Source organism: Leptonychotes weddellii, chromosome X (genome assembly GCF_054177405.1).
Source record: "Leptonychotes weddellii isolate Sample4059 chromosome X, ASM5417740v2, whole genome shotgun sequence".
Classification (NCBI taxonomy): domain Eukaryota; kingdom Metazoa; phylum Chordata; class Mammalia; order Carnivora; family Phocidae; genus Leptonychotes; species Leptonychotes weddellii.
In genome coordinates this window covers 25978019-26005069 of record NC_138385.1, presented here as the reverse complement: position 1 = coordinate 26005069, position 27051 = coordinate 25978019, and the positions used below count along the sequence as shown (strand labels likewise).

At 44.2% G+C, this 27051-nt stretch overlaps 1 protein-coding gene across 1 annotated transcript in view; it reads right to left on the bottom strand.

Moving 5' to 3' along the window:
• The window catches only part of KIAA1210 (KIAA1210 ortholog), a 44701-nt gene extending 21212 nt beyond the window's left edge, over positions 1–23489 (bottom strand). Inside the window, exons 1-5 of the mRNA XM_081809311.1 lie at positions 23425–23489; positions 17236–17400; positions 11473–11599; positions 11025–11162; positions 7770–7916 (exon numbers count right to left, since the gene is read on the bottom strand). Of these exons, the coding sequence (XP_081665437.1) occupies positions 7770–7916; positions 11025–11162; positions 11473–11599; positions 17236–17400; positions 23425–23489 (642 nt within the window). The remainder of the gene's footprint in view (positions 1–7769; positions 7917–11024; positions 11163–11472; positions 11600–17235; positions 17401–23424) is intronic.
• Positions 23490–27051: the final 3562 nt, after the last annotated feature.

Below are 27051 nucleotides of genomic sequence, written 5' to 3'. Positions count from 1 at the left end.
AATTATGGAGTAGGCCATCAGGAGTAAAGCAAGAGAGACATGACAAGGAGGCAGCCTTGCAGCCATCTAAGTGAGCTCTCCAGTAGCCAATACGATGGAATAACTGGCAACTGCTTAACCCCCACCATGTTCAATAACGACATTTATCCTGCAGTGGGACAAAAGGCCAGGTGTTTCATCAGCTCAAATTTTAAGCACCTAAGTAGCTGATACACCCCTTTCTCAAGAGTGAAAACCGACTGGGCTGCATATGCATGGCTTCTTTTCCACACAATTCTTTTTCCCCATGAAGAGCAATATTGAAGAAAAATATTCTACCGACTCATAAGGGAATACAGATGAGGATGGGCCGGGTTGGGAAAGTGGGAGGGTCAGTCAGGGGAGTGCTAAGTAGGAGGATCCTCTGGTCCAAGGGTGGGCTAAAGATGGTCCGTGGGGTGGGTGAGTCAGGCCCTGCTAAGGCAGACTGCCTGCTGAGGGAGCCCTGGGCTTGCGTCTCTCTGTTGCGGTTAGAGCTGAGGTCGAGCGGAGAGTCACAGTGGCTCACGTCACATAGACTCTGCGGAGATACCTGTTCATCCTCATTGCCATTCTGGCCTGTGCTCAAAGAACAGAAGCCCCTGAACTGGGACAGAGGGCTGGGAGGCCCCCAGATGAAGATCACTCGGGGAAGAAACAGCAAGTTTTGCTAAACCAAAACTCAAACGGGAAAAGCAACTCAACTCTTCGCTCAGGGAAATGTGGAAGGAATAGGCGGAGACAGCAAGGCCTCCAGCAATCCTTCCTATTCTGCCCCCAGGAGTTTGAAGGAAAAAGCGAGCCTAGGGTAAAAGGTCTTCTGTGTCTTTTTAAAATTTTCTCTCGGGGCGCCTGGGTGGCTCAGTCGTTAAGTGTCTGCCTTTGGTTCGGGTCATGATCCTAGAGTTCTGGGATCGAGCCCCGCATCGAGCCCCGCATCGAGCCCCACATCCGGCTCCCTGCTCGGCGGGAAGCCTGCTTCTACCTCTCCCACTCCCCCTGCTTGTGTTCCCTCTCTCGCTGTGTCTCTCTGTGTCAAATAAATAAATAAAATCTTCAAAAAAAATTCTCCCTTTATCGCTACTTTTTGCCATTTTAGTTATTACGGGTCTTGGGGTCCTTGAAAGAGAACGTGTTTCCTTCTGCCACCAGCAGGGGGCAGCAGCTTAGAGAGAAAAATAAAACAGCCCGCTAGGAAAGACAGCCCCCGCCTCCACCCAGAGACTCAGCTATCTTTCATTCTGACTTCCCTACTTGGATGATATGGTTTTCCGCCTAGCTCCCTAGTTGATCCTCAGCGAGAAGGCAGTTGGAGCTGGCTTTGTGGGAAAGCCTCTGGGGATAAACTACTTGAGGGTCATAATTTATGGGAAGCTTAGAACAGCATCCAGGCCGGCACATCTGGTTGGGATGGTGATTACAGCTGCTTCTCGGGATGCCGCCGTTGCTGCCCTCTTCGTGTTCACCACAGTGAACTAATGAACCAGGAAGCATGGCAGAGACAGCTAAGAAACGCTCACGCCAGGGGGTGGGCGGGGTTTGACCCCACCGCCCAAGATGATACTTTCTGCCGGGCAGCCCAACATTTAACCTACTGCAAGTAACCTGACTGAATACTTGAACTTACTAATAGAAAGTTTGTTACATTCAAGCAGGGCAAATGTTTAGACTGATGCTTGGAAATGTTGACTATAAATAATTTATTTCTATTTATTGACCTATAAAATACATAGTTAGCCTACTCAAATTAACAGAAAGAAAAAACGCTATGTCTTCAAATGTTACCTAATTTTTAAAATTGTAACCCCCCCAAGGTAAATACTAAGAAAAGAATTTAAAAATATAGAGAGAAGGAAATAAGAAGGGAATGAAAATGGGTACACTGGGGCGCCTGGGTGGCTCAGTCGGTGAAGCGTCTGCCTTCGGCTCAGGTCATGATCTCAGGGTCCTGGGATCGAGTCCCGCATTGGGCTCCCTGCTCGGTGGGGAGCCTGCTTCTCCCTCTCCTTCTGCCCCTCCCCCCGCTGTGCTCTCTTTGCCTCTCTCTCAAATAAATAAGTAAAATCTTAAAAAAAAAAAGAAAATGGGTACACTAAGACAAAACAATTAAATCCAAAAGAAGGTAGCAGTGGAGAAACTGAGGAACAAAAAAAGATATAAGATAGGCAGGGAAAAAAAGAGCAAAATGGCAGCAGTAAGTGCTTCCTTATTAGTGATTACTATGAATGTAAACTACGAGTGTAAATAAATTCTCGAATCAAAAGGCAAAAATTTGGCAAGATGGATTTAAGAAATATGATCTCTTTATATGCTGTATACAAAAGACTCACTTTAAATCCAAAGACACAAATAAGTTGAAAGCGAAAGGATGATAAAAGATATTCAAAGGAAATAGTAACCAAAAGAGCCAGGTGGCTACACCAATATCAGATAAAATAGACTTTAACTCAAAATTGTTATAGAAGATCAATATGGACCTAATACATTGATAAAAGGGTCAATCCATCAGAAAGAAAGAACAATCATAAGCATATACACCCCAGACAGTCCCCCCCAAATACATGAAGAAAAATGGACAGAATTGAAAGGAGAAATAGTCCTACAATAGTAGTTACAGACTTCAACACCCCATTTGCAAAGTAAATAAGCAACTAGACAGAAGATCAATAAGGAAATAGAGGACTTGAAACAATACTATAAACCAAGTAAACCTAACAGGTGTGTATATATATATATAGAACATTCTGTACAGCAAGAGCATAACACATATTCTTCTGAAGTACACATGGAACATTCTTCTGGATAGACCATATGTGAGGCCACAAAATAAGTCTTAATAAATTTTAAAAGATGGAAATCATACAAAGCATCTTCTCTAACTACAATGGATTGAAACCAGCAATCAGTAACAGAAGGAAAGCTGGAAAATTCACAAATAGGTGGAAATTAAACAACACAGCCATAAGCAAACAATGGATCAAAGAAGAAATCAAAAGGAAAGTTAGAAAATACTTTGACATGAATAAAAACTAAAACACAACATAAAAAAATGTATGTGATACAGTAAAGGCAGTCCTTGGAAATGTATAGATATACACGCTTACGTTAACAAAGAAGAAAGATCACAAATTAATAACCTAACTCTCCACTGTAAAGAACCAGAAGGAGAAGACTAAACCCAAAGCTAGCAAAAGGAAGGAAATAATAAAGATTAAGGCAGAGATAACAAAATAGGGAATAGAGAAACAACAGAGAAAATCAATGAAACCAAAAGTGGGTTCCTTGAAAAGTAAAACAAAATTGACCAATCTTTAGCTGGATTTACTATGGCAAAAAGAGAGAAGACACAAATTACTAAAATCAGAAGTGAAAGGGGACAATCACTACTGACCTTAAAGAAATAAAAAGAATTATAAGACAATACTATACATTTGTATATCAACAAATTAGATAACCTAGAGGAAAGGGATACATTCCTAGACACACCGAAATTATCAAAATTGACCCAAGAAGAAATAGAAAATCTGAATTCACCTATAACAAGTAAAGAGATTGAATCAGTAATCAAAACTTCCCAACAAAAACAACAAAAAAGATCAGGACCAGATGGCCTCACTGATGAATTCTACCAAACTTTTAAGGAATAATCCACACCGATCCTTAACAAATACTTCAAAAACAATGGAAGAGGGAACACCCTGATTTTGCGAGTCCAGCATTGCCATGATTCCAAAGCCAGATAAAGATATCATGAGAAAAGGACACTGTAGACCTATATCCCTCATAAAAACACATGCAAAAATGCTAGCGAACCAAATCCAACAACATATTAAGGCAATTGTATAGCATGACGAGTTTGGTTTTACCCCAGGATTGCAAGGAGGTTTGCATATGAAAATCACTCAATATAATATACCATATTAATAAAATGAAGGAAAAAAATAACATGATCATCCCAATTGATGCAGAAAAGCATATGACAAAATCCAATACCTTTTCATGCTAAAAACACCTAACAAACTAGGGATAGAAAGCATTTGTGAAAAATCCATAGCTAACATCATACTCAATGGTGAAAGACTGAAATCTTTCCCCCTAAGATCAAGAATAAGACAGGGATGTTCGCTCTTTGCACTTTTATTCAACATTCTACTGGAAGTGCTAGGCAATTAGGCAAGGAAAAGAAACAAAAAGCATGCAAACTGGAAAGGAAGAAGTAAAACTATCTCTATATACAAATGACATGATCTCATATATAGAAAATTATATATGTGTGTGTGTATATGTATATATAGTTGTAGTCAATATAATTATAATGGATAGTCAGGTGGGGAATTTCAAAGAGCAATGGAAACTATAAAAAAGGAACCAGATAGAAATTCCTAGAACTGAAAATTACAATGTTTGGGGAAAAAATTCCCAGATAGATTTTGTGTTCTCATAAAAGCAAAAGAAAATACCAAGTGAATTTATACAGAGAAGTCAATGAAAAAGACATAATATGAAGAAAAGAAATTAAAAGATTAACAAAAAATGAAATTCTAAAGAATCCCCATAAATCTAGGAGAGCTAATAAGTGAATTAATCAAAATTAAAAGATACAGGATCAACAAACAAAAATCAGTTGAACTTCTATACACTGGGCATGAGCAATCTAAAAAGGTAATTAGGAAAACTCTTCCATTCACAATGACATCAAAAAGAAAAAAAATACTTAGAAATAAGTTTAACCAAAGCGGTGTGAGACTTGTACACTATAAACTACAAAACATCACTGAAAGAAATTAAAGACCTAAATAAATGAAGACATCCCGTGTTCATGGAATTGGAAGACTTAATGTTAAGATGGTGATACTCCCCAAAGTGATCTAAAAATTCAATGCAATCCCTATCAAAATCCCAATGTGCTTTTTTTTTTTTAAATTTTAAAGATTTTATTTACTTATTTGAGAGAGAGAGAGTGCACATGAGCTGGGGGAGGGGCAGAGGGAGAAGCAGACTCCCCACTGAGCAGGGAACCCGATGTGGGGCTCAATCCCAGGACCCCGAGATCATGACCTGAGCCGAAGTCAGACGCTTAACCCACTGAGTCACCCAGGCACCGCTCCCAATGTGCTCTTTAGACGATATGGAAAAACTTATTGTAAAACTGATATGGAATTGCAAGGGACCCCAAAAAGCCTAAACGATCTTAAAGAAAAAAAGGAACAGAATAGGAGGATTCTCACTTCCTGATTTTGAAACTTACTACAAAGCTACAGTAATCAAGACAGTTGGTACTGACATAAGCAGAGACATACAGATCAATGGAATAAAATTGAAAGTCCAAAAATAAATCCATTCATCTGTGGTTAACTGATTTGCAACAAGTGTGCCGAGAACATTAAACGGAGGAAACAATAGTCTTTTCAACAAATGGTGCTGGGACAACTGGATAGCCACGTGCAAGAGAATGAAGTTAAACCCTCTCTCACACCATATATACAAAAGAACTCAAAATGGATCAAAGACCTAAATATAAGAGCTAAAACTTTTAGAAGAAAACATAGGGGTAAATTTTCATGATCTTAGAGTGGGCAATGGTCTCTTTGATACGACACCAAAAGTACAAGTACCAAAAGAAAAAAATATCAATAAATTGGATTTCATCAAAATTAAAATATTTTTTTAAATGTTATTCTTTTGAAAGAATTAAAAGACAACTCACAGAATGGGCAAAGTATTTGCAAATCATATATCTGAAAAGGGTCTAGTATCCAGAATATGTAAAGAACTCATAATTCAACAACAAAAAACCAAACAACACAATTAAAAATGGGCAAAGGACTTGAATAGACCTTTCTCCAAAGATAAACAAATGGCCAATAAGCATATGAAAAGATGCTTAACAGCGTTAGCCACTAGGGAAATGCAAATCAAGACCACAATGAGATACCACTTCACAGCCACTAGAATGACTATTTTTTTAAAAAAAATGGAATATAACAAGTGTTGACTAGCATTTGGAGATAATCAGAACACTTATACCTAAGCAGGGGGGAATGTAAAGTGGGGTAGCTGCTGGGGAAAACAGTTTGGTGGTTCCTCAAAAAGTTAAATATGGAATTACCATATACTCCAGCAATTCCGCTCTTAGGTATGCATGCAAAAGACTTGAAAACAAGTGTTCAAACAGAAACTGTATATGAATGTTCAGAGCAGCATTATGCACAATAGCCAATAGGTAGATAGGACCCAAATGTCCATCAGTGGATGAATAGCTAAACAAAACATAGTATATCCATACAATGGAGTATTGTTCAGCCACAAAAAGGATTGAAATACTACAACATGGATGAACCTCAAAAAAACTGTACTAAGTGAAAGAAGCTATATGCAAGAGGCCATATACTGTATGATTAAGTTTATATGAAGTATCCAGAATGGGCAAATCCAGAGGCAGAAAGCAGATTGGTGGTTGCCAGGGGCTGAGAGGAGGGAGGAATGATGAGTGACTGCCTGATAAATATGGGGCTTCTGTTCGGGGGAACCAAAACTATTCGGGAACTAGATAGTGGTGATGGTTGCATTGCATTGTGAGTGTACTTAATGCCACTGAATTGTACACTGTAACATGATAAATTTCGTTATGTGTTATTTTATCACAGTAAAAATGTTATCAATTCAATCCTTCTACCAATTCAGACTAATTTGTCTGATTTAGTGGTATTCTGCAGAAAATACATATAGTCTAAATCCATAAATCAGTGAGCATCCATATCCATCTACCACCTGCCTGTGCTTTAAGTTTGTTCCTAACTTGATTGCTTTTTTTGTTGTTGTTGACTCATCTAACTGAAGGCTGCTTCCCTCCATAGGATCTTTTAACATCAAAACAGTTTTGTGCTGACTCGCCAATTATCTTCATTATCAATTACCTTTCTGTTTACTTTTTAGTTCCCAAGGTTAATTGTTCTAAACTCTACTTCACTTTAAAAGTCCTTTCAAGTTTGGGGTGCCTGGGGGGGGCGCTCAGCTGGTTGAGCATCTGACTTCAGGTTTCAGCTCAGGTGGGATTGAGCCCTGGGTTGCGCTCAGCATAGAGTCTGCTTGTCCTGCTCCCTCCCCCTCTGCCCCTCTGCTCTCTCTCTCATAAATAAGTAGATAGATAGATAGATAGATAGATAGATAGATAGATAGATAGATAGATAGATAAATAAAACCTTTAAAAGTCCTTTCAAGTTCAACAACAACCAATTAAATTAACCACACATTAGGTTGAGAATGGAAGTATTGATATGGGCACAATCTACTAATTTTTCAGTTGTTGATGGATATTATTTGGTTGACAAACCTAGATGTCCGAAATGCACATGCATGCCCTCTCATGTGTCAAATGATTTTTCATACGGGTGTGTGTCTACCAAACAATACTACATGCCCTAACCTTTGAGATTTTGGCTTTCGAAAACATAGAGGCTTTACTTCCATAAAAATCTCCATTGTTTTCTTCCCCAAATAACTGAAAACATCGGCAAACTCTTATTGTTTTCTGAAATACCATCTTCCATTGCTTATAAACTAAAGTGCTAATTATTTGTAGAATTGGACAGAAAATGTAAACCACCAGGCAAATCAAAAGTCAAAAATGGCTGCTTCTTCCCCAAACGGCCCCCTAGTGCTAAGCTACAGCAGAAGAGAGTGCAAGAGATTATGCCTCTGACCTGTGTCCCCCAACCAAACCTACCACTTCGGATGGGGCTAACACTCACCTTCTTCAGTGTCACGACCTTGAGTGGTAAAGTTTTCTTCTGTGGGGACTCCTCGTCCACAGAGATTTCTTCAAGGTCAGCAGAGATTGTGTCAGACTGGAGAAGAGAGGGGCTGCTGCTGGAGTGGCGTGGGTGCAGTGAGGGGAGCTGCCAAGGAGGAGAGTAGGAAAAAAGTTAAAACTTGTGTGCTTTCCTCCAAATTACTGGCGTTCTCTTGTTGCTTAATGGTTGAAAGACTAAGACCCCAAAGTGAAAAAACAAGCCAAGAAAAGATTTCCTTCCTCCCTCTCTTCACTTCCGGTACCTATGCAAACCAAAGACCAATAGCCTTGGGCCACGCTCTGGGTCGTGGCACACTTTTGCCAATCCCCAAAGACAGAAACTTCGAACTGCTTGTTTGATCAAAACCAGAATTCTGGTGTTCTCTCTCTACTGATGCTAACTATAAATCTTCTTTGAGTCTGATCTTTGTTTTGATTTTGGCCCTGTCTTTGGAAGTCTGGTTCTTGTGGAGGTTGAGTTTTGGGGTTAAGATCTAGGCTTGGCATCCAAACTATAATCCTTGCTCCTATCATTTCAGGAATTGTCTGGATCAGATCTTAACTCTGTCTCCTGTTCAGGACAGATGGCCTTCAAACTCTCAAAGCCAAAGACAAGGGGCCCTGAGGAGGATTTGTCCAAGGTTCTGCCCCTGGAGAACTCCTGGCTAGTGTCTAAGGTGCCCCCTTATTACTAGCAGGCCCCATTGGGGGCTCTTGAGAAGAAGTCTCGTTGCTTCACCAGCCCCAAGCCCGATTCTAATAACAATAATGACAACTAACTTTTACTGAGGGCTTTACTCTGCTTTAATCTGTATCATTTCCTTCCTTTTGCTAGCTTTGGGTTTAGTTTGCTCTTCTTTTTCTAGTTCCTTCAGGTGAAGGGTTAGGTAGTTAAGTTATTGATTTGAGATCTTTCTCCCTGCCAGGCAGGGAGTGTTCTTCATAGATGCCTTTCATTCTAAACGTGCAACAATTCTTTGAAGCACCTGCTCTTTCCCGATGGGGAAAACCAGGTCTGAGAGATGACGTGACTGGCCCTCATTCTCACGGTGGCCAAACAAGCATTTGAAAGGTCTGCTTGCCTTTAGAGCCCATGTTCTTAACCACTGCGCACTCCTGTCTCCTAACTGTAAGAGCCAGGAAGAGGGGATGTCCCATACTCAAGCTCAGGGAGTTTAAAGGCAACAACCAGAAGAGAGGGTGTGCCTCCTTCCTTAAGAAGGGCCGCAGAGGGAGAGTCAGGTCTGTGAGCAGTAAGAAAACTGCTTTGCAGCCTTTGCAGTTTCTTAAATTACTGAATTCAATTTGTTTCCACAAGAAGATGTTCACAATCTGCCAGTACCTCTTATCTATTTGTCCTCAAACAAAAAGGACATGAAATGTCTTGGAGAGTAATCTAGGCGCCCACATTCCTAACACTTCAGATAAGACAGCAGGTGAAAATCTGGCAGGGAATAAAACACCAGTTCAGTCTTGGTATTTCTAAAAGAACGATACACCGGAGGTTCCTCTCCCACAATCTCCCAGTTGCTCGGAATGTCACATGATCCATTACGGATCCTGCCCCTTCAAGGAACCCAGCCATTGGCCATTTCCCTACTTGCTCAGCATCTATGTAGCCCGGGGAGGGGGGGGGGGGTCAGGACCCTCGACTTGATGCTATCAACCACTCTGTCATTGAGGGTTGTGACCTTGGCACTTAAGGGAAGTCTCCCATGCAAAGATCGATCTGGTGGTTGATGGCTCGGGTTCGGTTAACACCCCACCCTGTCTTCAGCCCTGTTTCTCAGAAGAGGGACCCACGGGAGCAGGCCAAAGATGTGAGGAGTGGGCCCAAACCAGCCATTTAAGAAAACTTGTCTTGGGCTATCATGGCTTTCCCTATCCACCCCCTTCATTGCAAGAGGAAATGCCCCTAGAATCTTTACCTTTAATTTTCAACCCCCTCCCCCCGTCAAATCATCCTTCTAGAGCAATGGCATGTCTGCTCTGAGAGTCTCTCTGTTGCTGGGACTAAGAGAAGAGGGAGAGAGGGAGACTTCCAGGACCCAGGTTTCCCCTTCCTTCCTTTCTTTTTTTTTTTTTAATAGTGCTTTATTTTTTATTAACATATAATGTATTATTTGTTTCAGAGGTACAGGTTTGTGATTCATCAGTCTTACACAATTCACAGTGCTCACCATAGCCCATACCCTCCCCATGTCCATCACCCAGACACCCCATCGCTCCCACCCAGGTTTCCCCTTTCTGCATGTGAGAAATCACCCTGTAGCACTTGGTCGTGTACATCTGGGTTTTTGCCACTGGGTGGCAAGGGAGTGTCGCTGTGGAGACAAGCAAAAGCCGGTGTTGGTGTTCAAAACTGAGGATTAGAAGTGACTTTTCCTGCTGTGGTGCAAGAGGGCAAGAGTCCGCTGACCTAGGGCCTGCTTTATAACCATAAGATCGGACCCGCTGCTGACAAACTCAGTGTTTGCTTGTCTACCCTCAACGGTTAATGTAGCCAGCAGAACTTTCACACATGGTACAGAAACCAGAGTGAGAGATTTGGGGTCTTAAACAGACGTGTCACCAGTAAGCCCCAGTGACCTTTTGCCAAATGCAAAATCATCAGCTCCTCGGTGGAAAAGGGTCTCCACATTGTGTGGCCTTCTCAGTTACCCAGGGATCCTTGGGTATCATCCCGCCCACAAGCTGAGAGAAGGAGGAAGGTAGCTGCTTAGGGTGATTTCCCTGACAATATTTCCGGCTCGCCCCTGGAACATTTCTAGATCAGAGCTCCAGAAGAGTCTAACTGAGCAATGGTTAGGGTTATCTGGAGGTAAAAGACTGCTCTATGCACGTGCATAGACTAAAGGTATACCCTTCTCCCTGTTGAGGCAGGCACAAAGAAACTGAATATCTTAAAGCCTGGGATGTTGGAAAGACCATGGGTTTTGAGGTCAACGCATCTGGGTCAGGTTTCCAGGTCTACCATTTATTATCTGGGTGAGACTGAGCAATTTCTTTAACCTCTCTGAGTATTCTATCCTCACAAGCAACTGTTTGAGGTAGAGGTTAATATTATACCCACTGTATATGAGGAAAGGAAGGCTCAGAGAGGTCAAGCAATCAGCCCAAGATCACAGAGCCAGTAAGTAGCAGAGCAAGAATTCAAGCATAGGTCTGTCTGTCTGACTCAGCTGCCATACTTGGCCCAATTCCCCTCTATTACCTCAGTAATCTTGGAGCCCCCAGTCCACATTCCACTTCTGGGCACATGTTGGGGCACAGCTCCAAACATAAGTCCAGAAACAGCTCCATGCACATTACTAGTCCCAGATCTAGGCAGAGTTCTGGAAACTTGAGATCTCTGTAGAAGAACGAAAGAACATGGCGGTTGGAATGCCTGCACATTAACCAACAGTGGAATGTCACCGCCCTAAGACTTAACGCATTCTTGGGGTGTGTCGAGTGAATATGGTAATGTTAACCAACACTGTGTGCTGGGCACTAGGTCAGCGCATCGTGTATTTCTACACTCTCCCTTCTTTACAATCAGCTGGGGAGCAAGGCCATATTCCCCCCTCCTTGCTTTTTGGCAGATTGGGGTGGGGGTGGAGGGGGGGAAGAATGAAAGAGGAGGAGTCTAATTAGGCACTGATGCTTGAGTTCACTATTACCTGTAGAGGTCTGCCTCTCTGGGGCTCTGGAGAGGGGCAGATTCTACTTGCTGATATTTCAGGCTCAGGATTCAACATGAAGATGCTGTCATGGGACAGGGCTTTGCTGCCCATGCTGCTCTTGGCCCTGAACAGGAAGGAAAAGGTCTTGTAAGAGCAGCCCAAGGGCTGTAGGAACTGAAGACACGTGTATATCCATAGCATGACATATCACAGACACCTCAGAAAGGGGGCAAGGATACACAGGTGCTGACAGAGAAGGTTTTCCATGAGAAATGAAGTGAAAAAATAAAGAATAGTATGGTCTCATTTAATATATATGCCCAAGGGCACCTGGGTGGCTCAGTCAGTGAAACGTCTGCCTTCGACTTGGGTCATGATGCCCGGATCCTGAAATCGAGTCCCACATCCAGCTCCCTGCTCAGTGGGGTGTCTGCTTCTCCTTCTGCACCCCCCCCCCGCCACTCGTGCTCTCTCTCTCTCTTAAATAAATAAATTATATATATTTATATATACCTATATTACATACACATATAGTTTATGTTCATAGAAAAAAATCAAGAAGGATATCCACCAAATAATTAGTGGCAGCTCCCTCTGGGGAATGGCATTGGGGGCAGGGGGAAGGAACCTTAATTTCCTACTTTATGTACTTCTGTATAATTTTGATTTTTTAAATTATCAACACATATCTATTTTATATAATAGTTTTGAGATATGGTTTACATACCATACAATTCATTCATTTAAAGTGTATAATAGCAGCAATGCTGTGGAATGGGAGGGAAGATCCTAAGTCTATTATTAAGGTAAGAGTTATAAAAGACCTTTCACACCCAAATTTCTCTCTAGTGTTTTTGTTTTGATTTAAAATACCAAACATCTGCCCAGATACTGGAGACCCTCATTCACTAGATTTTTTCCTCTTTCACACAAGGGCTCTGGGATACATCTGTCTGATTTTCAAAGCCATCTTATGCACCCACCCCCAGCTTGTTAATCCAGATGGAAATACCTTCTGATTGGGAATAAAACCAGGTTGACAACAATTAAGCGTTAAGGCAAATCAGGGAAAAGTTAGAAACAAATGAAGGGCTAACAGCACAAAAGACTCCTTTTGGAATGTTGGGAATATATTTTACCTGTGAAAAATTTCAACCAAAGACATCACAAGAAAAGAAGACTACAGACTAATATCTCTTATGAAATAGATGTAAGAATCTTCAATAAAATACTAGTAATCTGAATCCAGCGACATAAAGAATTACACACTATTACCAAGTAGAACTTGCAAGAAATGTGAGGTTATCTTAATATATGAAAATCAATTAACATAATACGCCATATCAACAGAATAAAAACAAAAACTGTGGGGTCATTTCAATAAATACAGAAAAAGCATTTGTAAAATCCAAATACATAATAAATACACTCATGATAAATACTCTCAACCTTGACAGAGGACACCTGTGAAAAACTCTCAGCTAATGTCACACTTAATGATGAAAGACTGAATGTTTTCTCCCTCAGATCAGGGACAAGACAAGGATGTCTGCTGTTGCCACTTCGATTCAACCTTGTCCTGGGGGTTCTAGCCAAGGCAATTAGGTAAGAAAATTAAATAAAAGGCATCCATAATGGACAGGAAAATGTGAAATTATCTCCAATCATAGATGACACAATCTTGTGTATAAAACTCCTAAGGAATCCAATAAAAACTACTAGAACTAATACATGAGTTCAGCAAGGCTACAGGTTAAAAGACCAATACGTAACAATTGATTGTATTTCTATATACTTGCAATGAACAACCCAGAAATGAAATGACAAAAACACTTCCAATTTTCAACATTTACAATAACATCAATAAGAATAAAGCATGTAGGAATAAATTTAATGAAAAATGTGTAAAAATTATACTCTGAGCACTCTAAAACACTGATGAAAGAAGTTAAAGAAGAAAACCTAAGCAAATGAAAAAGCAACCTATGCTCCAGGCCTTGGAAGCCTTAATCTTGTCAAGATGGCAATAGTCCGCAAATTGATCTACAGATTTAATGTGATCACTATTGAAATTCCAGTTGCCTTTTTTCTTTTCTTTAGCAGAAGTGGACAAGATAATCTTTAAATTCATCGTGAAATGTAAGGGGCCACAAACTGATAAAACAATCTTGAAAAAGAAGAACAAAGTTGGAGAACTCACACTTGCCAATTTCAAAACTTACTACAAAGCTACCGTAATCAAGACAGTATAGTACTGCCATGAGGATAGACATATAGATCAATGGAACAGAATTGAGAGTCCAGAAATCAACTCATCCATCTATGGTTAATCAATGTGCAAAAAGGGTGCCAAAACCGTTCAATGGGGAAAGAATAGTTTTTTCAACAAATGATGCAGAGACAACTGGAAAGATACATACAGAAGGGAGAAGTTAGACCCTATCTCATACCATATATAAACATGAACTCAAAATGGATCAAACACCTAACTATAAGAGCTAAAACTCTTAGAAGAAAACACTGGGGGGTATATTTTCATGACCTGGATTCGGCAATGGATTCTTAGAATATGACTCCAAAAACTTAAGCAACTGAAGAAAAAAATAAATGGATTTGATCAGAATTAAGCTTCGAAGGATACTAGCAAGAAAGTGAAAGGACAACCCACATAAAGGGGGGGGGAATATCTGCAGATTGTATGTCTTTTTTTTAAAGATTATTTATTTGAAGGGCACCTGGGTGGCTCAGTCATTAAGCGTCTGCCTTCGGCTCAGGTCATGGTCCCAGGGTCCTGGGATCGAGCCCCGCATCGGGCTCCCTGCTCAGCAGGGAGTCTGCTTCTCCCTCTCCCACTCCCCCTGCTTGTGTTCCTTCTCTCACTGTGTCTCTCTCTGTCAAATAAATAAATAAAATCTTTAAAAAAAAAAAAGATTATTTATTTGAGAGGAAGAGAGCAGAGCGAGCGAGAGAGAACACGAGTGGAGGGGGGAGGGGCAAAGGGAAAGGGAGGAGCAGATGACCCCCTGAGCAGGGAGCTTGATGTGGGGCTTGATACCAGGACCCTGGGATCATGACCAGAGCCAAAGGCAGACGCTTAACCGACTGAGCCACCCAGGTGCCCCTGCAGATTATATATTTGATAAGGGATTCATATCTGGAATACATGAGAAACTCTTACAATTTAATAATAAAAAGATAAAGAACCCAATTTTTTAAATGGGCAAAGGATCTCAATAGATATTTCTCCAAAGAAGATATACAGAGAGCCAACAAGCACATGAAAAGATGCTCAGCCTTTCACTAGCCAGTCAAGAAATATAAATCCAAACCATAATGAGATAGATACCACTTCAGACCCACTAGAATGGCTAGAAACAAAAACTCAGAGAGTAACAAGTGTTGACAAGATTGCGGAGAAATTGGAACCCCCACGCGCTGCTCGTGGGAATGTAAAATGGTGCAGGCAGGCATTTTGGAAAACAGTCTGGTCTGGTGGTTTCTCAAAAACATGAACATTAAATTACCATATGACCCAGTATACTCCTAGGCATATACCCAAGAGAAATAAAAACATACATTCATCTAAAAACTTGTACACAACTGTTCGCAGCAGCATTCTCCATAATAGCCAAAAGATGGAAACACCCAAATATCTGTCATCTGATGAACAGATAAAATGTGGTGTATTCATACACTGGAATACTACTCAGTAGGATGAAGGAATTAAGTATTGGATTCATGCTACCACATGGATGACCCTGGAAAACAAAAACATGCTAAGGGAAACAAGCCAGTCACAAAAGGCCACATACCATATGATACCATTTATAGGAAGTATCCAGAATAAGCAAATTGATAGAGACAGAAAGTAGACAAGTGATCACTTTGGGCTAGAGTGGGGAGGGAATGGGGATTGACTGCTAATGGGTACAGAATTTCTTTTAGGGAGGGGTGGAAATTTTAAATTAGATAAAATAATTGTTTAAAATTTCAGGTACTTTTTTTGCACTTATTACCTTTATTACAAAACATTTACTATAATACATGTAGGTTGGCACTTTAAAAAATACTTTTTTTTCCCCTAAGTAGGGCTCCATGCCCAATGTGGCACTTGAACTCATGACCCTGAGATCAAAAATTGCATGCTTTACTGAGCCAGCCAGGCACACCTAAAAAACAATCTTTCTTTTTTTTTTTTTTTTGAGAAAGAGAGTGAGAGCGAACGGGGGGAGGGGGGGAGCAGAGGGAGAGAGAATCTTAAGCAGGCTTCACACCCAATGCAGAGCCCATTGAGGGGCTCGATCTCACAACCCTGAGATCATGACTTGAGTTGAAATCAAGAGTGTAACACTCAACCGACTGAGGCACCCAGGCACCCCCCCCTAAAAAACAATCTTTAAATGGTACCCAGAGTAGCAGCTCGGGCACTGTAGGACCAGCCCCCACCCCATCATTGTGAGCCTATCTGACTGTGGGACATGCACATGGATAGATCTGATAACCACACGCTCCGAGGACAATCGGGTGTTATGGGGATTGAAATGGCACCCACACCAAGGTAGCCTGTGGGCCAGCAAGAGGAGAGGAGGCAGATGCCTTCGTACCACCCACTTCTTCTTCTGCCCCCACTCCCTCCTGTCCTCCCCCCACCCCGCAAGCCCTGTGCGCACTTGCCTTCTTGGTGTGCAGAACACATCAGAACCAGTGGACCATCTTGGAGGCGGACGGACAAGTCGGAAGGGGGAAATGCAGAACTTTAGGAGAGATGGCTCTCGCTGATTTGTAGAGACGAGGCAGAGTAGACCCAAACTCCCCTCTCCCCTCCCCCCCCTCTGGTTTATAGCAGGGCTAGCGTAGGCTACTGGGAGCTATTGGGCTGTGGTCTATATCATGGCGTGATTTGTGAGGTATGAAACAAACCCCTCTGTCCAAAACCATCCCCCGCAACCCCCAGCAAAGCTATCTGAAATTCCTCACACTCAACGCACTCATGAAGGGCCTCCTGAAGGAGACCGAGGTGCTAACTGTCGTGTTTGCTGACTGTCCCATTTTCAGCAAGCCAAGCCTCGAGGGAGGGGGTCGCGGCACAGATGAGCTCTGTGGGCGGTGCAGATAAGTCTGGAATGTTCGGGCCAGGGGAACAGGCCCAAGTGGAACTGCGTAGAGGGGGAGCTGACGGAGCCAGGGAACAGCCGGGGGTACTGGATGGTCAGATATGGAAGTGGGGGCGTCACAGATGAAAACTGGAACGGGGTGGCTGAGAACCAGTCTACCCCATTCTGGGACCAGTTACAGCATCTCCCTCCGCCCCCCTCCCTGCCCCGTCTCCTGGGATGTTGCCAGCTCCTTTTCTTTGTTTGTTTTTACATTAACACAAGTGATTTCGCGCCGTGGCCTCCACCCAGCTCAACCTGGCTTCGGCGTCTGAGATTTTAATCACACATTAGGAGATGGAGCCTCCCCCGCTGGGTAAGCACAGGTCTATAGTCTGAGGGCCGGGCAGGCTAACCAGGCCCGGCTGCCCGCATGAGGCAGGCTGTCTTTATGCTATGGAACAGAGGCCTCCAGCGCCTCACTAGGGGTGGGCCGCATGGGTCACACAGCTGTGACAGGGGAGGGCCGCCCTGGTCTGTCTGTACCCAGTGCTCTCGGGGTCAGGGACGTGCAGCGGCCAACCTACCGAGCTCCGCACCCCAACAATAAGCATCGGGGTGAGCGCGGAGAAGGGCCCGCCGGCCACGGCCGCCCACCGGGCCTTACCTGGCCTTAGTATGCTGACCTTCCCGAACTGGCTTCAGAGAAGGGATGTTAATACTGTCGCTGGACAAGCTTGGCTTTAGCCTCCTCGCTCCCTGGGCATCTTCCGGCTCTTTTTTCTTCCTCTTGCCAAAAAAGTTCTTGAAGGCTTTGAATTTGGATTTCTTCCTTCCTGGAAGTTAAGGAAGGAGAGCGAGGCAGAGTGTGACAGTGGAAGGGGAGATGGGGAGGAAACGGGGCCTCTGTGACAGGAACAAGGACTGTGATCCCAGGTGCCCTGCAGACTTGGCCCTCGCCACCCCCCCACCCCCACCCCGGGGCCCACGACACCACACCACCATGCATGTGGCCTGCTCCCTTCTTCATAACTCCGTAGGACAAAGTGTCCGAGTTCTGGGGAGAGCAGAAGCTCGGGCTCCAGCTTGTGGTCTTCGGGCAGGCCTCTCTTCAGGCCCACCTCACCAGGCATCCACTTGCCTGGCCACTGCAACCATGAACACACACCTCGGTCCTGACCCAAGAAGTTCATTCGTCTGCAGCAATTATTGAGCCCACGTAAGCACAGGGTGCCCCCCTGACTTCACACTGGTGTCTGGGGTCACCGCCACCCAGGTGGGGAGGCGAGCTTCCACATGTGAGAAAGCCCCTCAGGACCCCTGGAGTTGCAGGTGGGAGCTGGGACTGGCCAGCTTGTGTGCTGAAAGGATGCCGACCCGCGGGGCGAGTGCTATCGGGGTGGTGCAGTCAGGGAAGCTGTCCTCGAGGAGGGAATTTAGGAGCGAGGGAGAGGGCTGGGAATTGGGAAGAAAGGGCCACCAGGCAAAGAAGCTGCCTGGGCAAAAGGCATGACAGAATCAGATACCAAAGGGTTTTGCAAGGAGTGCGTGTGTGCGTGTGTGTGTGCGTGTGTGCATGTGTGTGTGCGTGCACCTGGGTGTGCGCGTGTGAGTGTGTGCGTGGATGTGTGTGCGCGCGTGAGTGCATGCATGTGTGCGTGCTTGAGTGCGTGCGTACGTGTCTGCGTGCGTGAGTGCGTGTGTGCGTGCTTGAGTGCGTGCGTACGTGTGTCTGCGTGCGTGAGTGCGTGTGTGCGTGCTTGAGTGCGTGCGTACGTGTGTCTGCGTGCGTGAGTGCGTGTGTGCGTGCTTGAGTGCGGGCGTGCACTATGTGCACTGTGTGTTCTTCCATTTTTGCCGGTTGGTTTGGATTATCTAGGGGGCTACTGCCCGCTGCACCTGCACATAATTGCAAGTTTGCGCTATCTACATTAACCACCAGGGCAGAAGCAAGGCATTGGAGCTTTAAATGCTCCTAAGGCTTTGTTAGGGCTTTTTTTAGTTTCCTAGCAAGCACATGTATCTTTACTGGGGCTCAGCAGAAGAGGGGCGAGGAGAGGGGAGTGCGTGCTGCATTCTTCAGAGAATCAGCTCTTACTGCTTTCACACGCCATAATTTACCAGCATAGGTGTCTCATCCAAATTCCCAACAGTCTGGTCTCTGGAAGGCCTCTTGCCAGCATAGCAATGTTGCCCTGGCAGGGAAGGGCCCAGGCAAGGGAGTTGCCAATGGGGCTGCCATTAGAAAGGCTTAGTGGTGTAACGGAGAGTACCACCCAAGAGTCAGAAGAGTCTGGAATCCTCGACTTGGCGCTGCTATCAATTAGCTCTGTGACTTTGGGTAAGTCACTCAACCTCTCTGGAACTCAGCAGGAAAATGAAGGGATCACACCAGTCAGCATCTCCCAAAGTGTGTTCAGAGGGCTACCATTGGTCTATTGCATGAGAAAGGGGTCTGCGGGCCAGTCATTCTGAGAAACACTGGATTAGGCAAAGTTTAGGGATCTGCTTTCCAACAAGACTTTTCTGGAACTTCAACATGCCTATGTGAACAGTGAAGCTTTAAGATACTGGGCAGCAATGTTGTCTCCCAAATGCATGTAAGCAGAATGTCTGGCAAAACACACTATGGGAAATGCTGAACTAGGGTTCCTTCTAGCTCTGGAATCCTATGGCCTATGAGAAAGGTTTCTAAACTTCAAGAATTGAAGGGACACTGGCATTCAGTCCAGTGTCCCACCAGTCACAATCAACCCTTCTCTCTGTATGCCTAAAACTTGACTGTTGGCCTTCCAAGTTTTACACCCGAATGCCCTCTAGTCTGCCTATCCATCCATCTATCCATCCATCCATCCATCCATCCATCCATCCATCCATCCAACCAACAAATATTTAAGACCAAGCACTTACCATGTTTTGGGTATCAACGAGAAAGGAGTAAGATACAGTTCTGTGTCTTAGCTACTGTCCCCCACATCAAGGCTGTAGGCAGGCCCTCTTTTGCATCCCCTACAGCAACCGACGCTGTGAAAGGCATGCAGTAGCTCCCAAGGGACAACTGAGTCCATTGAGGGATGCAGAATACCAACACAGCTGTCACTTCCCTTAAATTAAGGTCACCAAGCAGAATTATCCTTAAGCATCCTATAATTTAAACACTGGCCCTTGTCAGGGTTGATATAAGTTGTAAAAAGTGTAAGTAAAGAGCTTAGCATAGGGTCTGGCATGGTGCAAGTGCTAATAACTGTGAGCTAGTACTAGGGAATCAATAATTACTTGTTTCCTTTTTTAAAAAAATGTTTTTAAATAAACTCTACACCCAACGTGAGGCTTGAACTCACGACCCTGAGATCAATGAGTTGCAGGCTCTACCCACGGAGTCAGCCAGGTGCCCCAATAATTACTTGTTTATTAAGACCAGATTCAATTCTATCTGTAGAATTGGTCTATCAGTTCTATTTATCTATAGATAAGGGGAAGCAGCCCCATATCTATCAATCAATAGTGATCTGTACAGTATAATGATTAGAAGCAGAAGCCAGCGTGGGGTGGGGCAATGCAAGAAGACAGAGGACTGTATGCTTGATAATCACTGCTTAAGTAATTCCTGTTTGGGATGGCTTGGGCCATTTCTCATCTACTAGGATGTACCTAAATAGGGTCATGATGGGGACCAACTTGGCGATTCTACCTACGGATAGAAAGAATAAAACACGAAGATACAGCAGGAAACATATTTTTTTCAAGTTTCCTTCCATAATTTTTTCTCAGGAAAAGTTCAACTAATTTCTATAATGATAAATTATTTAGAACGATGCTTGGGGGTGGCTTGAAAATGATCGAGCATTACTCTACTATACTAATTGCTATGATCAGTTCTTTGCTGGAAAAAATTTATCAACTGGATCTCTTGGGGGAAATGCCTTATCTGTAGTATTTGCCTATTTCTCTGGTGTAAAAGTCCCTGCCAGTTTTCACCCAGAACAGATAAGATTTATTGATTCTTTTTTTTTTTTTTTAAGATTTTTTTTTTTATTTATTTATTTGAGAGAGAGAGAATGAGAGAGAGAGCACATGAGAGGGGGGAGGGTCAGAGGGAGGAGCAGACTCCCTGCAGAGCAGGGAGCCCGATGCGGGGCTCGATCCCGGGACTCCAGGATCATGACCTGAGCCGAAGGCAGTCGCTTAACCAACTGAGCCACCCAGGCACCCAGATTTATTGATTCTTGATGGGTGGTCTCCTTCTGGTCTTCTAAAAGAGGAACAACTTTATGCTCAGAGTGTTTAGAAACATAGCAATCATTGCCCCTCTTGCTTCAAAATCCCCGACTAGAAGGGAGGAGGGCAAACCTGCTTCTCACAAACCAGCAAAAAGGCAGAGATGAGAGAGTCAGCGGCTAGCAGCCGCACTTGTAACACTATCTATAAACACTTAATAATTGGATAAAAACACTTCTAATAAACATCCGGGCTCTAAAGCTGAATGTACCAAGCATAATCATCGTATGGGCAGACAAAATTAGGCACTGACACCTTTTTATGTCCCTAAACCAGCAAAATGACTAGAGACTTTAGAACCATAACAGGGGCTAACATTTAATGATGCATGTATTTCAATTTCTGTGCCCCCGCTCCCCAGTTTTCCATTTTTGCTGGCCAAAAACAACAACCTATTTTCCCATGAGGATCCAAAATACCTTAAGTAACATGTGTCTCTTTCAACTACGGGCACTAGAAGGAAAATAATGTTTCCATTCGTCCCTGTGGGCTAGCTCTGAGTATGTGGGCATGGGGGGGCAGGTAGAGCTCTGTTGGTAGAGCTGGGGGTGCACCAGGAGATGGTAACCACCATGGTGGGTTGGTGGCTCACTGACCTCGGGCAGTGACTAGGAAGCGGCACACGGCCTTACCGAGCAACCCATTGCCACATATCCAATATCAACTGCAAGAGTCCAAGTCTTTGGCCTGTTTTGGCTTAGGAGACCTCCCGAGCCCCAACCACATCAGACCCCATGTGTGGAGATAGGCCCTGAGAAATAGATACGAGTCTGGGAACAGTCCACAAGCTATGTATTCTGCAACCCCACTGAAATCTGAGAGAGTTGCCCTATATTCAAGTGTATGAAATGGCCTTTCAAGCTCTCTTTTGTAAAGGGGTACCTTTAAATTACCAGCAGCTGAGCCCTGCCCAGGCTGGTTTTCAAAAGAAGCTGAAGTGCCAAAGGCTAGATAGACCTAGGCAGCTGGTAGAGGTCGCCACCCACATTTGTATCCAGCCATGTTTATGTAGGTCACCTCCACACTGGGTAACAAGTGCCCCCGCCAGGTACCGCAGTGGTGGGCAGTGAGCTCCCGGCCACCAGCTTCTGGACTTCTCCTATAACAAAGCCACTGATTTATTTATTCCCAGACAGGAGCTCTCAACATCCTCATCCAATGAGGGCCGTGTGTCACATGCCAGAAAACAGCCCACAGAAAGCAGTATTTTCCCCCCAGAGAGGAAAACACCGTTAACTCCAATGAAGAAATCATCACTTCTGGGTTGTATATTTGCTTATCCACCGTGCACACAGGCAGCCCACCTGGGCTGAACTTAATGGGGCTTTAAAAATGCATCGCATGACAGTGACCTTGTTCTCTTGCATCGCTGCTTAGAAAGAAAACATTTCTAACTAGCCTTTCTCTCCATCAACCTCCAAACAGCCACGCTATTCTCTGGCTAGCAACGACTAGCTCTAAAAATGTACCCAACCGTCTGATCTTTTAAAACAACAAAATCTTGCGAGCAGAGAAAAGGCATTTCCTTACCTTCACTCTTCATCAAGATGCACCGCATTGCCACCTTCCTTTGTAGGCATCTGTCTAGCTCATATCCAAAAAGATAGGTCAGTTGGTTTAGTAGGGTGAATGAACGGAATCTGGTGCCTTGGTGAAGAGGCCTATCATTCATTTTTTTATCCGTTCATTGAATGAATATTTGCGGGATCTAAGGACTCTCTCTCTGAGACCCAATACAAAACAATGGTGACACCAAAACGAAGCCCCAAGCCCTGCCTTCAAGGATCCGTGCACCAGGTTCAGCATCCCCCACCCCACATCAGCCCCACATCAGCAGTAAAAGCGGGCCTCTAGGAAGCCACAAGAAGGTTCCATTCTGTTCTTCCGGATCAAGTCTTCCACATCATACGCTACTTCAACAAAAATTGGAGAACAACCCAGTGAGCTGTTGCATTTAGTCCTATCTTTAAATTCAATGTCTTATTTTATGTCTGATGGTTCCTTTGCAGTGGAGGGATGTCGATGAGGCTTATCACTATCTAGTGACCTTTGCCTTCCTGAACTGATACTCACTCGCGGTTACATATCGCTCCTAGGTGGCCCCACAATTTAGGGAATGGACACACATCTGAGTAAGTTTTGCAAAAAGAACTTTTGTAAATTGAGTCCCACTTAACAGAAGCCTGTGGTGGAATCTTTGGTTTATATTCCCCCTTCATTCCTCAAATTACAAAAAAATCTGGATTACTCTCTACAGTAAAACCTCAGTTGAACCTCTCAGGTCATGGTCTGCTCCAAATTTTTTTTTTCTAATTAAGCAGAAATATTTCTCCTGCCTTAGTAAGTAGAAACTGGTAACCATCCCCAAAGAAGACTGCAGGGCCTCAGACAAACCTTGTGATATCAGAGTTGGACCCCTCAAAAAAGAGGCAAAAAAACCCTGCAAAGTAAGTGCAGACTGAGTCTAGTGTTATTAGAAATTTGATATGAACTCGTTTGCTTGTGGCTTCCTTTTTTTCCTAGGGGTTAAACACAGTAAACGAATCTAGTTCTAGATGGCAAGATTCCACTGGGCTACTTACCCTCATCACTGGTGTCTAGAACTTCCAGACTTCCAGAAACTTCACTTAGTGATTCAGCCATAGTAGGATCACTAAAGTAAAATATTGAGTGAAAAAGCAAAAGATCATCATTTGATATCCAGGGCCTAACATGCTCGTTTTACCTTACCCTTTATCCTTCCGTTAGATTCTTAAACCATTCAAGGAAAACCAGACAAAGAGAATTGCCATGAGAGCGAATTACCCTTCCTTAAGAAAAAGCTCATGACTTCATTTATATGAAATGTCTAGAACAGGTAAATACACAGAAATATACATGCAAAAATGTTTATCATTGCATTGTTTTAAATAGCCAAAAATGGGAAGCAATCCAAGTGACAATTAAAAGGCTAATTCTCTCATGACTCTGATTCCATGTCATGGGAGAATCATCCGTCCTTATGCTTTTCTCCATCAGTACAGATAATCAATTGAGCATCAACTGTAAATTTTCCATTCAGTCTAGCCTTCTAGCAAAAGCTAGGGCTGACAGGTCTAGGGAAACATGTCTGTGGATAGCCAGATCTTTAAAAATCAATGCTGACATTTTTTATGTGAGTTTGTGTGGGTTGGGAAGGGGGCTCCGACCAGCACCCTAACCCAGAGAAAGGATGCTATATTCATACACAGCTGGGAAGCTGTAGAGAGGCGGGCAGAGCTGGGCCTCATAAGAGCTCCCCCTAGGGTCTTGATCCGACCAGTTGAAGGACCATCAAGTGGGGGTTAAGTAGGTTCTGGAGCCCCATTTCCCACCCCAGATCTGCTCAGCTCCCAGACATAGTCAAACTGCCATTGCTCTTTTGTGCATGGATTCCAGGCCAGTCCTGTCCTGCCCTCCAGCCATACACCCCTGATACATCTCCGGAAGTAAAGAGGGATGCCCGTAGGCTCTGAGGTTAAGGCGGACTTGAGAGGTCACCAGCAAGAGTGACTGAGGCCTTGGAAAGCAAACGCTTCCAAACCACAGTGAGGGCTGACAGGGCCCTGGTGTCGAGATGGCTTCAGACCCTCTCACTGTGAAGTCCTATGATTTCCCATGGTGTGAGTTCTTTCTTACTGTGATGAGTAATAAACCCAACTCGCTCGATGACAGGTGTGTCCTGGCTGGCCTTGGCTGAAAAGTATTGACACTATGTTCAAGTCACTCAAACTCTATGAGCCAATATCACAATTCTGCCTGAAGATGACTTAATCCCAAGCCCATACAATGCTCCCTAATTCTCACGCGCGCACACACACACACACAAGTTCCACCTGGAGATTTGGGAGGAGCAAAGGGATGGAGAAAGTCAGAAGTCCCTCAGAAATCCCGAGGGAGGACAGGAGAATTCCTTGGGCTAGGAGCAATTCACATCATGGGTGAGTTCCTGGGCCAGCATAATAAACATAGCAGCACCCCCACCCCGACACTAAGAGAGTTTATTTCCCTCTCTGAGCTTTGGAGAAGTCCGTAGAAAAGGAGCCTGTTTTCCAAAATACCAGGCCACAGTAGGCTAATATTGTCCTTAACCCACCACTGGCAGGGGTAGAAGACAGTGAAGCAACAACCAAAGAGGAAAATACAGAAGCCAAGAGGGAGAACAATGAAAGAGGACACCTTGGTGGCATCTGAATCCCTTAGAGCAATTAATAGAATCACTCGATTTGACTAACTCTCGAGTGTAGACTGTCTCCGGTCCTTCCTAGCACACTTGCCTCATCCTCCTAAGCGAATCCCAAGGACCCTGAAGACAGCACCACCATCAGCTGAGCTGTCTCCCTGTCTCAACCAACCAACCAACCAACCACCCACCCCCCCACCCACCCAACACAGCGAAACACACATGGCTCCCCTTGATTTGAAATTCTCTTCCCGTTATCACCCCATTTCTTATCACCCCAAAACTTTAAAGGGTTATGTCATCTATACTTACTATCCTTATGTCTTCACTTCTTAGTCTCCTGGGCTCTCTCTCTGAATTGAGGCTTCCGACCTGAACTCCTTCCAAAGCACTCCACCAAAATGGCTCTTATTAAATGACACTGCAAGTCCCCTGACTTCCCAGCAACATCTGACACGCCCTCCTTTTTGCATAATTTTATCACTTTGCCTTATTGACCGTCATACTCCCCTAATTTTCCTCCAACCTCATTGGCTGATTCTTCCTCAAGCTCCTTTGCTTGACCTTCCTCCTCTCCCTAGATCTGAAATGTTGTAGCCCCTAAAGTCTCTGTCCTTGGCCCTCTTTATCTATGACCGTTTCCTAAATCAGTGCCATTCAGTAGAAACATGAACGTGAACCTCCACTGCAAGCCACGTGCGTTGTTGCAAAATTCCTAGTAGCCGTATTTAAAAAAAGCCAAAAGAAAACTGGTGGGGTTACTTTGACCTCAGGAGAGCCCAAACATTATCATATTTTATTTAACTCAACAGAACCAAAATATTTTACGTTCTTTTTTTTTTTTTTTCCACGCTAAGTCTTTGAAATTCGGTTTGCATTTCACACAGGTGACAATTTTGAGCGCTCGAAGGGCACACGTGGCTAGGGGCTACCACATCCTAAATGATCTCGTTCAGACTTGAAGTACCATCTCTACACTGGACTCCAAGGTGTCTGTCTCTAGACTGGATGTCTCCTCTGTACCCCATGGCCCTATAACCAACTGCCTCGCCAACACCTCCAACTACTGGTGCGTGGAACTCTTGCTTCCCCCATACCCACTCCTTCCCCCACCCCAGTTCCCCCCCTCCCCCGCTCCAAAAAATGCCACTAACCAAATGCTCAGACTGAAATTTAGGAGCTCTTGATTCCTCTCTTTCCATCGTATGCCACATCGAATCCGACAGTAAATCCTGCGAGTCCTCCTTGCATGTATTTCTGGAATCCAACCCTCTCTGGCCCCGTCTGAGCCACCATTATCTTGTTGCTGCATCACTACAATGACCTAACCGGTCTCCTCGCTTCCTTGTTTGCCTCCTTATTCTCCACACGGTGGCCACGTCTGTCCCACCAGCCCCCTGCTCGAAACCCCCCAGTGACTTGCCATCACGCTCAAAGTCCCAGCTCCTTACGCACCCCCCAAGCCTTATGTGATCTGGCCCCATGCTCGTGCCCCCCTGACCGCCAATCCTGTTACCCTCCTCCTTCCTCTCTCTGCTGCAGCCTCAGTGGCCTTCTCACCATGACCCAACACACCCAGCCCCTTTTGATCTCAGGACCTTGGCACTTGCGGTTCCCTTTGCCCGGAGGGCTCTTTCCCCAGCTAGTTGCACCGTTGACTCTTTTGTAGCTTTCAAGTCAGCTCAGATGTTCCCTCCCAGGAAAGACCTCCATGACCATCCTGGTTAGAGCCTCTGGTCTCTCTCCATCACATGACCCTTTATGAACATCCTTACAGCACTCAGTACTACCTAAAATCATATTCTACAGTAATTTACTTGTTTCTTGTCTGTCTTCTCTACTGGAATGTAAATTCCATAAGGTCAGGGGCCTTGCATATTCTGTCCATCACTGGATCTCCTAACCCCTAGAATGGTACCTAGCACACAGCAGGCCCTCAATAAATGTTTGGTGCACGAATGCTTAAATTCAATAAAAGAAGGGGAAGTAACGTAAGAGCCATCT